General features: G+C 41.8%; 1 protein-coding gene across 1 annotated transcript; it reads right to left on the bottom strand.

Moving 5' to 3' along the window:
- Positions 1-106: 106 nt before the first annotated feature.
- On the bottom strand, positions 107-12,084 carry LOC141804020 (tissue factor-like). Its single transcript, XM_074688221.1, has 7 exons — positions 11,862-12,084; positions 9,669-9,777; positions 7,961-8,050; positions 6,224-6,333; positions 5,790-5,968; positions 5,227-5,392; positions 107-3,041 (listed from the first exon to the last, which is right to left on the bottom strand). The coding sequence occupies exons 1-7, from the start codon at positions 11,926-11,928 to the stop codon at positions 2,893-2,895; spliced, it is 870 nt and encodes a 289-aa protein (XP_074544322.1). The 5' UTR covers positions 11,929-12,084; the 3' UTR covers positions 107-2,892.
- Between the last annotated feature and the right edge of the window lie 4,890 nt (positions 12,085-16,974).

Raw genomic sequence — 16,974 nt, 5'->3', positions numbered from 1 at the left:
TGGAAAACTTTGTATTCTAACTGTTTGATTTCCAACAGCCTGCTGCTAACACAGAATCAGGAAGTTCAAGAGGCCACACCATGGAAAAAGGAACTACTTCATCACTATTTTAACTGTAAACTTTAATATAACAACTTATATATAGACACACACACACACACACACACACACACACACACACACACACACACACACACACACACACACACACACACACACACACACACACACACACACACACACACACACACACACACCTGCTCTTTACAGTTTTTCTTGATTGTTTACACACAATTTTTGGTGCCTGAGACACAATGACACAATGTACAACCAATGCACCAACTCCATGAACCAAGTCTGCTAAACTATAGGCACAATTCCTGCTTTACACTCAGACTGCAGATCTACAACACACTTTTTTTCAAAACACTACACACAGATCTCTGAGTTTTGGCACAATTTTCATGAAGCAAACTTCTTGTTTTCACAAAGAACACAATGCCACTCAAAGCAGTAAAATGAATATTCCTATTATGCACACTGACTTATCACATGGGTAAACACCTGTCACACATTTTTACAATTAGCAATCAGAGCTTTAGCATAAAAGGGCAACAGGTGAGTTTCTCTGTTTTGGAACAATGGATGCCAACATTGAAATCAGGGGGAGAGCCAGAGGTGTGAGAATGAGAGGAGGAGGACAAGGAGGACAAGGAGGACAAGGAGGACAAGGAGGAGAAGGACGAGGAAGGATGAGGGCCATAATCTCTGATGAGATCGGGGTGACTTTGGTTGACCATGTGGTAAACCATGGTCTAACAATGACAGAGGCTGGGCAAAGGGTGCAGCCAAATTTGAGCAGATACACTGTAGCATCCATCATCCAGACTTTCCAAAATGATAATAGGTAAGAAATTTAGTCTTACTAGTATTAGGAAATTGTTGTACAGCAATTCAACACAGCACTCAATATATACAGTATTACAGTATTGCCAGTGGACTGTTCTGAAGGACTGCAAAAAAGTAAAGTTTATTTGTGTTTTGTGTTTATTTGAGAAATGTTTTCCTTCTTTTTATTTCACTCTCTGTATCGCAGAGCTGAAAGACGACTGTCAAGAAGAGGTCGGGAGCGTCGACTGTCTCCTGAACAGGAAAATCAAATTGTGAACATGGTCCTAGAGAATGATGCCACTACATTGTGACAAATCCAAAGAAAAGTACTAGAAAACAATGACATGAAACAAGTCTACAGAGTTCCCTTTGAACGCAATTCAGACGGAGTCAAAGAACTGCAATATAACTATGTGCAAGTAAGTCCTCTACAATCCTGTAACTGATGCACACCCTGAAAACTGTAAATATTATACATGTTTTAGTATTGGAATCATAATGAATGTATTTCACAATAGTGACCACTCCATGTCTATTTCTGAAATTATCCTGTGTGTTTCAGAGTCCTTGAGCTAGAGGTGGCTGCAGAGGAGCACCAGTTTGTCTTTATCGATGAGGTTGGAGTCAGCCTCACAAAAAGACGTAGAAGGGGAAGGAACATAATCGGCCATTTTGTGTTCTCAGTCAAAAACATAAACAAACAAACAAACAAAAAAACAATTCTAAAATATTTTGCAAGAAGTGTCACACTGAACACAAAAAGGCCCGAGTCATGATAAATATTATGTAATCACAGTGTTTTACACTGAGCACATTAGTGTTCAACTGGTTCATATAAATGTTTGTCCATATAGTGGTTTGTGTGTGTCATTTGAAGACAAAACACCATTTTGAGAAGAATAAGATATTTATCCCCGAGGGGAAATTCAGGAGTCACAGCAGCATTTAAGAAAACAAAATTAAGAAAGAGTATAGAAAGAGCAAAAAGGTCCGATGACGACATCCCGTCCACCACTTGTCCACCACTCTCCAGCCCAGCCAGTCTCCACCTCCACAGGGTCCAGGACTGAGCCTCCCCAGCAGTCTGTTCAGTCTCTGTCTCCTGGATCCTGTCTGCTCACAGCAGGCGAAGCTCCTCCAATGTGGGGCCGGTGTCCGATGTCAGCTCCGTCAGCCACGTCCGTGAACAGCTCGATGCCGCTGGGTTAGCACAGCTAGCTTGTCCATCCCCCGGGGCTAGGTCCCACGTTCCCAACAACGATGGATGGACAGACAGGTCCACGTTGTCACCTCCCAGCTCACATCCGAGAACCAGCACGTTGTCCTCACCTCCTCCTCCTCAGCCCGAGGGAAATCATCAAGCCCTACACTAGTTAGCATTGACATGCTACAGGCTGCTAACAGCTAATTTCGCATGTAAACAATGCAGCCATGGTTACATGTAGGATCTCCAGACAAACACAGGAGAAAAGTAGTAAAAAATATCCCCAAAGCCACAAAAGTTTGGTGTCCGTGACCGACAATGAACCATACGAAGCAATGATCCACTCCAAATACAAAGATTACAAAAAAGAGATGAAAAAAATATCAAGAAATGGACAAAGACGAGAGAGCTGCTGCAACAGGCAGCTACTTGGGCAGCGCCTAGCAACGGAAAAAGAGAATAAACACTGTTTTGGATGTAAAGTTTCATTTTGCAGGAGAATTGAGAGGTTTTGAGAAATGTGTGAGTGATTTTTTGATTTGTGTGTAGAGTTCTGAGAATATGAGGCACCCTTTTAGAAAATGTGTGTAAACAATCGAGATTTTAAGGTTTCCATTCAAAAAAGAAAAAATGAAAGGAGGCCAGCTCTTCATGCTTGAAACACAGACACAGACACAGACACACACACACACAGACACAGACACACACAGACACAGACACACACACAGACACACACACACACACACACACACACACACACACACACACACACACACACACACACACACACACACACTTTAAACAGGAGCTGATGACTGAGGTGTTTGGACAGGTCTGTTTCCCTTTTGGCTCTTTTTGCAGCAGACAACGGCCACAGTGATGATGATGATGAAGATGAGGGCTATGATTGGGAGGATGACACCCAGCAAAGCTCCAGGACCCAGCTCTGAGGGGACAGGGAGACAGGCGTTAAAATGAGTAGGCTGTTGTTTTCACTGAGGGTAAGGGTCTGTGCCACAGGCTGAGGGGTCAAAGCTGGACTCTTTGTTTATCTCCCTATGATCCAGTTCCCTTAGAAACCTCTGGAAGACTCATGGTGGGACGGCCATCTTGACTCTATAGCAATTGTTGGTGTAGACAGTAACTCTGAGGCCCCATTTACACGGAGACTCCCGCAACGATTCTTCCTTTGCGTTTTCAAAAGCCACCCGCGTTTACATGAGGACAGCGTGAAAACGATCCGCGTTCATGCGACTCCAGGAGGATAAGTCTCCTGTTCTTTCTTTTTCTGCCGTTTTGTTGTGTGAGACGGTCGGCAATCCAACCATAACGCGTATTACCGCCACCTACTGGCTCAACTGGAAATGTGGCTGAGCGCGGAGCCTTCACCTGAAACTGCGAGTGCGCATGCGGTGACGTCAGCGTTTCACCCTGAGATGCTCCGCTCTGTGTTTACACGAAGCTAGATGGAGGAGCGGATTCAGATCTTTCCACTCCGGGGAGCGTTTTCAAAAGTTTGCATTTTCACTGAAAACGCAACGTGGTCTCGTCTAAACGGAAGGCCAAAACGCAACGAAATGTTTGCGGAATCGACCGTTTTCGGCGTCATGTAAACGGGCCTGAGAGTGTGACAGCTTTAATGAAGCTCCTCTGCTCTGACAGGACATTTAGGGAACTTTTCTGTTTTAAAACTAGCACAGCCCTAAATCTAGAATAATCTTACCTGGATTAACACACTAATTACCATTTCAGATTAAACTGCTTCCACTCTGGGTAAGTGTTAAAATTAGGGCTGTCATTTTAACGCGTTAATTAGATTAATTAATTACACCGCAAATTAACGCGTTATAAAAATTAATGCAAATTATCCCAAACCCACGGGGCGTTCAAAGACGCACTTATTTTTAAATGTCTGGCATTTACAAACCGTTTGTCCTACTTGGAAAAAGTGGTGTTCTCGTCAGATTTTCAAATTTCCGACGGTTCCTGAATGTATCACACGTGACATCAGCAACATGCTTTAAACCGGAGGGAGGGAAGCAAGAGTGATGTGACTGCCTTGTGACTGCTATCCACATCTTGTTTATTCACACGTCCTTTTTGAAAATCAGCAGAAAATCAACCGTTTGCTCTAGCTCAATTCTGTAAAAAACCGATAATTCTACACTCTTTACTGCATTAAAAAAGCCCTGAATGATTGATATGTATTGTGTATTTCAATCTAAAGAATTCTTTGAAAATTTGCTTCCGTCTTCCTGGTGTCATGTTTCAGTTTGGGGCTGCTCTGCACCAATCAGCAACAGTTTGTGTGTTCAGAGCATGTTAAACAGAGAATACTTCACTTTTCTTTGATCCAAGACTTGAAAAAAGTGTTTTGTACATAGTTCCTCACAGTTTTTTGCCTTTAGCCCTGGTTCTCCTGACCTCATAGAAGTATAGAAGTTCATATTGCAGTGAAAATCGAGTCAACATTGAGTAAAAATGTCACAGAAGCAAAAACCGTCCTAAAAATCAAATCAGCTTATCTTAGGTGCAGGAATGCGTAGATTTTGTAAAGATAGAACCATAAAACTTTTTTCATGTGTTCCTTATGCATAAGGGTACCTAAAAATGTGTTATATACATTCCCACCGTATTTTTAAATGTTTTTTAGTGTCTTTTAATGTAATTTTAATGTCCTGGAATTCAAATTCTTTAATTTGGGACCTTAAGCAGTTATGAGATTAAAATGCAATGAATTAGATTAATTAATTACAAACCCTGTAATTAATTAGATTAATTTTTTTAATCGCCTGACAGCACTAGTTAAATTGTAATTTATTTGAAGCCATAGTTTAGAAATTCATGATTATTGTGTCACAGACACTGATTCAGAATAAATGCATTGATGGAGGCAGGAGACAGTCTGTGCTCTGGAGTAAGACAGTCAGTCTGTGCTCTGAAGTAAGGCAGTCAGTCTGTGCTCTGGAGTAAGACAGTCAGTCTGTGCTCTGGAGACAGGCGTGTCATAAATAGATGGTAACATGAGAATCAAACTGACTGAAATGAAATGTACAGGGCAGAGTCAGATAAGCGTGTGAGTGTGTGTAAGAAAAGTGTGTGCGTGAGACACAGTGAGTAAATGTGTGTACTATTGCTGCTGTTTCCATGTGTCTGAGCACACAGCGGATCGCTCCAGGCCCCCTCCTGGCTGCTCTTTGGTCTGCTGGGGATGTAAGCTGTGACACTGAAGCAGTAACTCTGACCTGGGTCCAGATGGGTCACCTCTGCCAGGCTGCGGTCAGAGATGTGGTCTCTCTGTGGGGTCAGAGCAGGAGATAAATCAGCACAGTTCAAAAAATCAACAAACAGATAAGTAACTTTGTCTTTGTGCTGAGAGCAGCAGCCTGTGCTTAAGTGCTTAAAGTTGCTGTCCATCATTTGTTGGAGTCTGGCTGCAGAAAGACCAGAGTCATGTACACACCCAGCCATAAAAAAAACGGGATGAAACATTTAACAACAGTTAAATGTTTCATCAGTTAAATTTGAAACATTTAACTGATGAAACTAAAGTAATACTCTGATTGGTTTTGATTTTCATACTTTCTAGTTCAAGCAGTCTTTGCTGTAAATGACCCTGTGTTTCTGTGACCGAGCTAGTGTGTGTGTGTGTGTGTGTGTGTGTGTGAGAGAGAGAGACAGCACTGAACCCTACCTGTCCTGTGCTCTCAGCCTTGTGGTATCTGATCTTGTAGCGGAGGTCGTGTTTGAAGATGTCTCTGATGGTCAGCAGCTTTCCGTCTCGGTGCACGCCGGTCAGAGTGTCTGTGATGTTGACCATCACTGTGCTGTCATTCACTGCTTTCACGCTGAACTTCAACACGCTGATGTTACCTGGGGACAGCAGACAGACCAGGTGATGAGACTACCTGACCACTGTCACAGGACCACAGCTGTCCCTGACTGCAGTACTTCAGAATCTATGGGTACATATCTATCTCTCTGGCTCTGTGTGTGTGTGTGTGTGAGTGTGTGTGTGTGTGTGTGTGTGTGTGTGTGTGTGTGTGTGTGTGTGTGTGTGTGTGTGTGTGTGTGTGTGTGTGTGTGTGTGTGTGTGTGTGTGTGTGTGTGTGTGTGTGTATCACCAACTTTGTTTGTAGGGGTTGAATGGTGTAGACACAGTGTGCTGGAACTCATCGTAGGAGTAGTCAGGGTGTTCCTGGTCGCCATGTTCTGTGATGATGTCAGCAGTAAAGGACCTGTCAGTTCATGTAGGAGGGGGAGTTATGACATGGGGTCATCACACATCATGTTTGGATGCTGGATGCAGACACAGGTAGAATGTATAATGTGGAGAAAGGAGCAGAAGTGAAGCTCTCTAAGAGAAATTCTGATACAGATGTATTTTCTGAAGCTTACACCAGATCAAGATTCACTCATTTATTCATTCATTCATTCATTCATTCATTCATTCATTCATTCATTCAGAAGTTTGTAGGCAGGTCTTGTAGTTCCCTGTGGTTATAGTTAATAAACACTCTCAGTGTGGGTACAGCAGGACCCATTTCCACAGAGTTCCTCACTCAGCCTAATGTCTCAAATACACCAGATATGTCCGCTGTCTGACTCCATTGTGTGTTGACGGTGTTCATCAACTCACTCCAGCTGTGTGTTCAGTCCAACAAGCAGCGTGACTGACAGACAGCTGGAGTCTCAGACTGAGGAGTTCCCGCTCTTCCCACTCCATTGATCAGAATCTCTTCATTCATGTTGGGCTGTAAAATTTCAAACCTGTTGACTCCTGGTCTGGCTCTGCTCATTATGTCCATTTGTCTTCTAAGTCAAGATAAATACAAACTGATTTTAACACTGTTTTGTTTATTTTAAATCACTGGGTGTTTTTGGGTGGTTTCCTGGCTTGACCTACACTGAATTTATGCGTCACGGCTTTGTGCCTGTCAAAAACAGGATGGCTGCGTAGTACCTGCAACACAACACAACCACTCACAGAGCCGGACTGTGACAGAAAAGATCCAGTGTAGGCTGACAGCTTGACTTGAATGGAAACCAATCTGATTTGTTTCTGTGACGGAATAGAGACGCACTGCAGACGCATTTCAGCCTACAAACTCCTAAGAGGACTCTGAGCTTCAGAGGGATTCAGGAAGTTTTTGAGAGCAGCTCTGAGCAAGGAGGGGACACAAACTTTGATCTTAGTGAGGAGGTGTGGTGGACCCTGTTAGGTATGACGCAGTCTGCTAAGAGCTCTGATTGGTTGATACAAAAATAGGAAAAAAATGTCTTTGTGCTCCTGGTGATAAATGGGCAGTAAATGAACTGATCATATAAATGACTGTAATGACTGTATTCAGAAATGTGTGATCGTAACATTGGTTTGACGTCATGAGGGTCAAACTCAGACCCAGACTCAACTGTCAGCACTTCTTGTGATCGATGGCATCCTCTTAAAAAGAGGTTTGATTTGGCAGAACAACCAAAACAATGAACAAAACGAATCAAAAATAATTCTGTAGTGACGGTGGACACTGGAGCCTATCTGTCTAACAGAGAAAGGACAGAAGAGCAGAAGAAAGATAAACAGGAGAGAGACATAGCATGAGCTCAAGGCTAAAACACAAGCTAAAGGCTAAAACATGGGCTAAAAGCTTTACTTACAGGCGAAAAGGAGCAGTCATAGCGCAGTTCAGGACTTTACAACAAGCAACACTGTGCTCAGTTTTCAGAGGAAAAATTAGAATAACCCTGCTGCTGTCCAACTTTAACACCGTACAGCATATCTTTGTTCCTGTAAAACACTACGGGCTCTTCAAAAACATACACATTGTTTGAATCATCAGAGCTGGGATGATAGAAGTCTTCACCCACCTGTCAAAGGGTATGAGTTCATTGGACACGTCACACACAGAGTCTAACATCTCGAAGCACTCCGGATGATTCACCCAGTCGTTTTCACCCCTGTAAGTCACAAGTCACAGGAAAATTCAGGAACAGCACAAGCCAGTACACCGTACAGCCCCCCAGATCCCAAACCTGGACCTCTATGAGAGCCAGTCAAGTGGACTAGAGATGGGGTCCATGGCTCCTTGAAGAAAGCTCAAGGAGCCGTTGCTCTCAAAGACTGGCTCACTGTTAAATTAATTCATTTTTTAAATTTAACCAGGAATAAGTTGTTTTTATCACGGAAACAGTCAGTGGTAGAAGTTAGAAGGTATGATTTTAATCAGGATGATTCATATTCACACATCCAACATATAAAAACTCTACAGGTGGGAATTACTCTTAAATACTGATCATGATTTCATTGTAAACATTAGAGCTGCACCATTTGTGTGATTATAAAGAATGATAATATGAGTACAGATGCTTTGTTATTAAGGACATTAATAGAACTGAATAAATTGGCAGTTGTTAAAAATGTACTTCTGGTTTTAAAATACAACTTAAGAAAGTCTGTACTATTTTTAGTGAACTACAGCACTGCTCAGCTAAATTTGCCGTGTTTTTGGTAACGTTTAATTTTTAAGACTTTTTTGGAGCTGTTAGCCTGTTAATGATGTAATTTTAAAGTGTACAAATAAGCAAAACTAAATGATATTTATTAAAGTGTGGGCTCTTATAAGCTAATTTATTGGTCATGGACACCAAACAGGTTGCGTCTGCAGTGATGGTTTAACTATTTTTTCTCCTGCGTTTGTCTGGAGATCCCACATGTAACCATGGTCACATTGTTTACATATGAGATCAGCTGAGAGCAGCCTGTAGCATTTCAATGCTAACCAGAGCTAAGCCTTATGTTCCCTGTGAGCTGAGGAGGAGGTGAGGATGATGTGCTGGTTACACAGTGTGAGCTGAAAAGACCTGTCCTTCCATCCATGGTTATTGGGAATGTAAGATCTGTCTCCAGTAAGAGCATAATGCCGTTTACAGACATGGCTAACAGAGCTAACAGAGCTAGCAGAGCTAACATCGGACATTAACACTTTGTTGAAGGATTTCACCTGCTCTGAGCAGGCAGGATACAGGAGACACAGACTGAACAGACTGGTGAGGAACTCCAGCTCAGTCCTGTGACTCTGAATTTCTCCTCAAGGATTAATAAAGTGCATTATATTCTATTCTATACTATTCTATTCTATTCTATTCTATTCTATTCTATAGAATCCTTTCAGACCCTGAGTCTGAGTCCACTTCTTCCAAATAGTGTATGTTGTGAGCAGTTGGGCCCCAGAGGAGCAGACTGCAGGAGCTCTCTGAGCCAAGACAAGCACAGCTTTTAATCAGCTTCAATAAAAGGGTTATTATGTTATCCAGGCCCAACTTTCCCAGCATTCAACAGCCACTAACTCATGATCCTGCTCAAGCTTTTGTCGAAGTCCAGGACCAGGGGTCAGCTTCTGCATACCTCTATAACCACAGCTGACCCCATGGTCCCTGTGCTGTGAATGTGAATGTGCTGCTATTCTTTGAAAACATGAAGCTTCATTGGATTTTCAGCATGTGCATGTATTCTCTCATGTACCATGATGCATTGAAGGACATAATGAAACACTGTGAAGTGCTTGTGTGGACTCACTCAGAGAGGCGGATGGTGTATGCTTGATTAGGGTTCTTGGTGGTCCAGTGGAGTGTTGTTTTGAAGTCCCGAGATGTCCACAGTATGTTCTCTGCTTTGGAGTTGGGATCTGTGAATGAAACGCCGCGTAACTCTCTCCATTCGCCCATCAACTCTAATAATTTTCCCTGCTACATGTTACCACGTGTGATTCATCTTGAAACATTTAAATAACACTCAGGAACAGACCAGGACTGAAGCCAGACGTGTGAGCACAGCTGAGCATGAGCCGAAAGAAAGACTCTTTTCTAAAGCTGGGCCTCATTGAAAGGCCAAATAAGGACAGATCTGTAACTGCTGCACCCCTGTCATCCAAACCATGGGACCTTTGCTGTGCTGCTGTCATGACTTTAAGTCATGTACAAACCTAAATCTGCAAGTGTAAAGCTGATGTAAGGAAGAAAACCTCTTTGAATCAGTTTGACTGTCTTCTTGGCCAGCTGATGGCGTTGCATGTCTCTCAGAAACATCCCACCCTGTGTCCCTGCTCTCAGACCTCACAGTGTTTAAAGAGTGTGTGCTAACATCGGATTACTCAGCTGGAAGCATAAACACTGCCCGCTGTAAAACACAAAGAACGGCACTGATTGGTGGGTTGGAGCGTCATTGCTGTTGGTACATTTCTTCAGTGTTGTATAAATACCAGCTCACAGCAGGAGGGAAACAGGTCAGCTGTGAGCGCTGTGGCCTGTCTTTCTGCCCTGTGGCTGTCTGACTGTCTGCCTCTCTACCGTTACATCTCATAGCTCTGAGTTCTTTCAAAGAACAACATTATGGATTTAACCATAGAGACTGACTGTGACACCATGCTTCAATACTTCACTAACTATGCAGCATTACGAGGTGAGAGTCCAGTGATCAGGTCGATTTACTGCAAAAACTAAAAACAGAATGCAAACTTCTTTGTCTGTCTTATCCCGATAATGATAATAACTTATAATAAACAAGATAAAACAAACAGAATAGAATGTAAGGGATCTGTTGTTAGAAAACAAATCACACCCTGAGGTTAAACATTACCAGGATCTAATTAAAAAAAACACACATGACGGTAAGTAACCATAGATATGAAATACATACAGAAAAACAGGAAACTACATTAAGTTAATATTAAAATCATCCAAGGCATGTAAACAAACAAAGGAATAGCACAAAATACAAAAAAGCATGCAAGTTAAAAAAAACAGCATGTGAAGTTATTACAGCTGAGCTGCTCTAACCTTCACTGTGTGTTTCACTGCTTATTTTCTCTGACAGGTTTGGAGATTCATCCACTTTTCTCCTCGTTGGTAGAGCTTGCTGTCTGCTGACTTGTTCATGTTTGCACCGTGCTCGTGTGTTACAGTGACTTCATAGTTCAGACCCCAGAGACATAAAAAACAAACTTTAAGCTGGGAGATCCGGTTACAGACCAACATCTGGCTTTCAGTGTTTCAGTGACCTCTGCACATCTTTCCTCTGCAGCACTGTGAGCGTGCACAGCAGGCTGTCAGTTTAATATCCACTAACTGTACCTGTACCTACAAACTGTGATCCCTGACCCTTTGACACTTTCATTCGCTCAGTTCTTGATTTACAATGTTTCTCTGTGTGAGAAAAGTCATTTCGTTTGGTTTTCTCAAACACATGACAGAAGATGAGTGGATATAAAAAAAATCCATAAAATAAACTTTTTGGCAACATGAGGAATGACTAAAAGGTTACACTCACACAATTCATCCAACCCTTAATGCTCTCCAGATTTGTTATTTACAGCGTCACAAGAGAACTTTAAATAAAAGGCAGGTCCAAGTACACACACACACACACACACACAGACAGACAGACACACAGACACAGACAGACAGACAGACAGACAGACAGACAGACAGACACACACACACACACACACACACACACACACACACACACACACACACACACACATACATACACACATATACACATACATACATACATACATACATACATACATACATACATACATACATACATACATACATACATACGGTATATGGATGTTAAAGCAGCACTTTCCAACCCATGTATCAGATTTTAGCACAGAACCTTTTAAGAACCTCATCATTGTTAGAAAAGACCCAGCAGAAAACTAAACCTAGCTGATCCATCAGCTTCCTCATGTTCTCGTCTTACCTGCAGCAGAGAGGATCCTAGCATACACACACACTCCCAGGTAAATGAAAGTTTTTAGATTTTCCATGTCAGCAAAGCACCAGATCCTTTCCCCTCAGTCCTGTTGGAGTGGTATAACCCAGAGGGAGAGTCGGTAGATGATGATGGGCACGGAATTTCCCCTGGCAGATAGTGTGTCTCTGGTGCACAGGGCAGTGTGGGAGCTTGGGATGGGGGACTGTTGAGGGTTCTGCTTGGTTCTGCCTGCTGATCCCTCCCACATTCCTGCATGCTGATGGAGGTTTGTACAGCTCATTGTTCACCCCGCCTCCCCTGAGCAAAGCACATTAAGACCATGAATGTCCTCGTGCTGACAAACAAGCCTGCAGTCCTTTCAGGGAGTTCTTAGTGCATGAGACAGAAATTAGTAAGTTTACAGACTCGTACAGTCAGCAGCCTGTCTATGAAAAGAAAACAGAAAAGCAGAGATGTGTGAACCTAAAGAGGGTTGCTCAGATCCCTATTCCCTTATGCTCTGAGCTTGTTTATCCTTCAGACTACAGCAGACAGTACAGCAGCAGACACAGTTGATCCACCCACTAAAAAAAATCTACTTTGGGAACGTTGTGAATTGTTTTACACCATTAAAGAAAAAAGATAAGAAATCATTTTCATTCAAAGTAAACCAACAGCAGAAGATTTCCTAAAGTTAACACATCTCAGTCATATTGTCATAAATACACAGACATATGTGTGATCTCTAAGAGTATTTTCCCATCATACAACTATGTATCAATCTTACACGCATAAACATGTGATAGCAATTAACATTTACCTCCCAGCATTATGATTCACATGTGAAGACCTCACCCACTCCAAGGACATGGAGAGGAGGGGGTTGACTGTGAATTCCTGAGAATTTGGGTCATTTTTAGTAATTTACTGAATGATTCTGTCAAGCATTAGAACAGCATCTGTTTTCCATTAGCATGGAAAGAAGCCAAGGTACGCTTTGAAAAAGGGCCTCATTAAGTGCTCAGGAAGACCAATAAAGAGTTCTAAGTAAGAACTATTTGCTCTTCATACACACATTAGCTTATACAGGTTAGGTCAGACACATTAGTTTAGTTACATTAGTTGATAAACATAAGCTTATACACATCAGCTTATAAACAGCAGTTTAAACACATTAGTTTATACAGAGTAGCTGATACACATTAGTTTGATAACATTAGTTGATAAACATTAGCTTATACACATTTGTTTGTACACATTAGTTTATAAAAACTAGTGTATACACATTAGCTTATACGCAGTTTGTACATATCAATTAATACACACCAATACATGTAAATTAGTTTATACATCAGCTTATACACATTGCGTTATACACATTAGTTTTAAATGTATAAGGTTTTACACATACCAGTCCATACACTTTTGTTTATACACACAAGATTAACACATTAGGGTTATACACATCAGTTCACACACACACACACACACACACACACACACACACACACACACACACACACACACACACACACACACACACACATATATATATATGATTTAATTCAAGTGTGTTTGATGAATCATTAAAGTTGATGATTTACTGTTAGATAGTCATTTCTTACTCCACACCTTCTTAACCAAATTACTCCTATCCAGCATCAATCCTAATGGGTTTCACCTAAAACATCCAACCTAACGCATTCAACTTGAACCAACCTACTGTGTTCATCCTAACCCATCCATCCTTACTCATGCACATCAAATGATACCAGCTGATCTTGGCCTGTCATGCAGTGTTTCCTAAAGAGGCTCTGGGTGGCTCCCAAGCTCTGTGCATACACACTCTGTGCTGTACAGCAGCTGGTTGTGATGCTGACACTGAGGATGATGATGATAGTTCCAGAGAAACATTCAGAACCATCATGATTCGTTCTGAGGATGGCATGGCTTATAAAGAGATCTTTTTCCCAGTGATGAAACTTTTGAGATAAACACATAAAAAAGATCCAGGCCGTGGACACAGTCAAGGTGGGTCAAAAGAAGCTCGGGAAATGAGCAAGCGCTGCTCAATGAGACAAAACCCTGTCAACCCATACAACTGTTTCTGTTCAGAGTGGAGGGCAAGGCTCTCTGTAGGGACTGACTGATCCTTCCAGCACATTCAGAGGAAAGGACTTTACTCAGTCATCACTGGAACCAGGATGAAAAGTTCCCACCAGGGCCCATGAGCCCTGACACTGAAAGAGACCCTGACACTGATAAAGACCCTGACAATGATCAAGACCCTGACACTAATCAAGACTCTGACACTAATCAAGACTCTGACACTGATCGAGACCCTGACACTGATAAGGACCTTGACACTGGTAAAAACCCTGACACTAGTAGAGACCCTAACACTGGTAGAGATCCTGATACTGATAAAGACCCTGACACTGGTAAAAAACCCTGACACTAGCAGAGACCCTGACACTGGTAAAAAACCCTGACACTTGTAGAGACCCTGACACTGATCAAGACCATGACACTGATAAGGACCCTGACACTGGTAAAAAACCCTGACACTGGTAGAGACCCTGACACTGATCAAGACCATGACACTGATAAGGACCCTGACACTCCAATCCAATCCAATCCACTTTAATTATATAGCACATATTTCAAAACAAGTTCACCAAAGTGCTGCACAGTTAAAATAACATAAAAGAAATAAAATCAATTTAAATAACACATAAAAAGAAATAAGAGTCATAAACAGAAAAAAGGGGTTAAGACCATAAAAGACATAAAAGGACACGGATCACACAACTCTCATGCTGAGTTAAAAGCCAAAGAATAAAAGTGAGTTTTAAGACGTGATTTAAAAGTCGTTAGGGTGGGGGATGTTTTTATATTGAGTGGCAGATCATTCCATAATTTGGGAGCCACCACTGAAAAGGCTCGATCACCTCGGGTCTTTAAACGAGTTTTTGGGACCACGAGGTGAAAGTGATCAGCAGACCTCAGGGACCACGAGGGAGTGTAAATATGTAAAAGATCCGAGATGTACTGAGGTGCTGATCCTTGAAAAGATTTAAAAACAAATAATAAAATTTTAAAATGAATCCTAAAATGAACGGGAAGCCAATGGAGGGACTCCAGGATCGGAGTGATGTGTTCATGCTTTTGTGCTCCTGTTAAAAGACGAGCAGCTGCATTCTGGACTACCTGTAAGCGTGCAAGAGAAGCCTGATTTACACCAACGTAGAGAGCATTACAGTAGTCTAGTCGCGTAGAAATAAAAGCATGAATTACCCGCTCAAAATCGTTAAAAGATAAAACCTATTTAATCTTGGATAAAAGCCTGAGGTGATAAAAACTGGATTTTATAACTGAATTAATTTGTTGATCCAATTTAAAATCACTCTCAATCTTTACACCAAGATTTAAAACTGTGGGTTTAAAATAAGGTAAAAGAGGGTCCAGGTCCCTGAGAGGTGCTATCTGGGCTCCACCAGGGCCAAAAATGATCAGTTCAGTTTTATTTTCATTGAAATTTAAAAAGCTCAGGGCCATCCAGTCTTTGATGTCTTTCAGACAGTCCGGCAGACGTTTAAGAGAGCTGCCATCACTTTTCTTTATTGGCAGGTAAAGCTGTTTGTCGTCTGCATACAGATGGTAGGATATGCCGTGCTTTTTAAAAATCAGGCCAAGTGGAAGGAGGTAGAGGGAGAAGAAGATGGAACCAAGAACAGAGCCTTGAGGAACTCCACAGGTTAGGGGGGCACAAGAAGAGAAGCAATCACCAACTTTTACTCTAAAACACCTCTCAGACAAGTAGGACCTGAACCAGTTAAGAGCTCTACCTTTAAAACCAACACAGTGTTCGAGGCGAGCAATGAGAGTTGTGTGATCCACTGTGTCAAAAGCAGCAGTCAGATCCAAAAGCATTAAAAGAGCTGAGTCACCAGAGTCAGTAATCCGTAAAAGATCGTTAAAAACCCTTAAAAGTGCAGACTCAGTGCTGTGAAATGCTTTAAAACCAGACTGAAAAATGTCAAGGATGCCATGGCTACTTAAAATGGATTGGATTTGTAAAAGCACAGCTTTCTCAAGGATTTTTGAAATAAAAGGAAGCTTTGAGATTGGTCTAAAATTTGATAAAATAGAGAAATCCAAATGAGGTTTTTTAATCAGAGGTTCCACTACAGCTTCTTTAAGATAAGAAGGAACACCGCCAGAGGACAGACTGCTGTTGATAATCTGTTGGACGTTTGGACCAATGGATTCCCACGCCTCTTTAAAAAGGCGAGGTGGGACACCATCAAAAGGACAGCCAGCAGGTTTAAGCTGACTTACAATTTTTTGGAGAGTGGACAGAGACACTGGCTCAAACTGCTTGAAGACAGCAGAGCAAGTATAAGAAACAGGAGAGTCACACAAAGGTGGGAGTATGTGGGCTCTGATGTTTTTAACCTTATCTACAAAAAAGACAAGAAACTGCTGGCAGATCTCAGAAGAAGCTTCCAGACAAGTGGACTGAGGAGCATTTAAAATGGAACCAACAGTTTTAAAAACAACATGTGGATTATGAATGTTGCTTGAAATAATATCAGAAAAATGCTTAGTCTTTTGTTCCTTCACGACTTTCTGGTATTTTTTCCAGCTGTCTTTCATAATTTCATAAGAAACTTGAAGCTTATCTTTCTTCCACTTGTGCTCTGCCTGTCTGCACTCACGCCGAGCAGCACGAATGACTTCATTCAGCCACGGCTCTGTTCTGGGTTTTGGGGGCTTCATTTTAAGAGGAGCGACATCATCAAGAATAATACTACACGTGCGCAGAAAGGAGGACATTAACTGTTCAGTGTCCTTGTTATTAAGTGACTCAGGTCTCGACACTGCTGCGCTAAAAGCAGAGGAAAAGAGAGCCGCAGTGGAGGGATTAACTATGCGGCACCTGCACGCCGGAGCGCACGGTTTAGTCGCTAGACCAGGCGGAATAAAATCAAGAAGCACAGGCATGTGGTTGGAAAAGAAGGCATCGAATACCTGGATAAATCTAGATGATAAATCTAAATGTTAAATCTAAATCTAAATCTAAATCTAAATGATAAATCTAAATGTTAAATCTAAA

The sequence above is a fragment of the Halichoeres trimaculatus genome, unplaced genomic scaffold, assembly GCF_033239565.1.
Source record: "Halichoeres trimaculatus isolate MK-OKI-2021-1 unplaced genomic scaffold, fHalTri1.1 fHalTri1_scaffold_15, whole genome shotgun sequence".
In the NCBI taxonomy this organism is placed as follows: Eukaryota; Metazoa; Chordata; class Actinopteri; order Labriformes; family Labridae; genus Halichoeres; species Halichoeres trimaculatus.
Note: the sequence above shows the minus strand (reverse complement) of the source record. Positions and strands in the feature narration are given on the sequence as shown.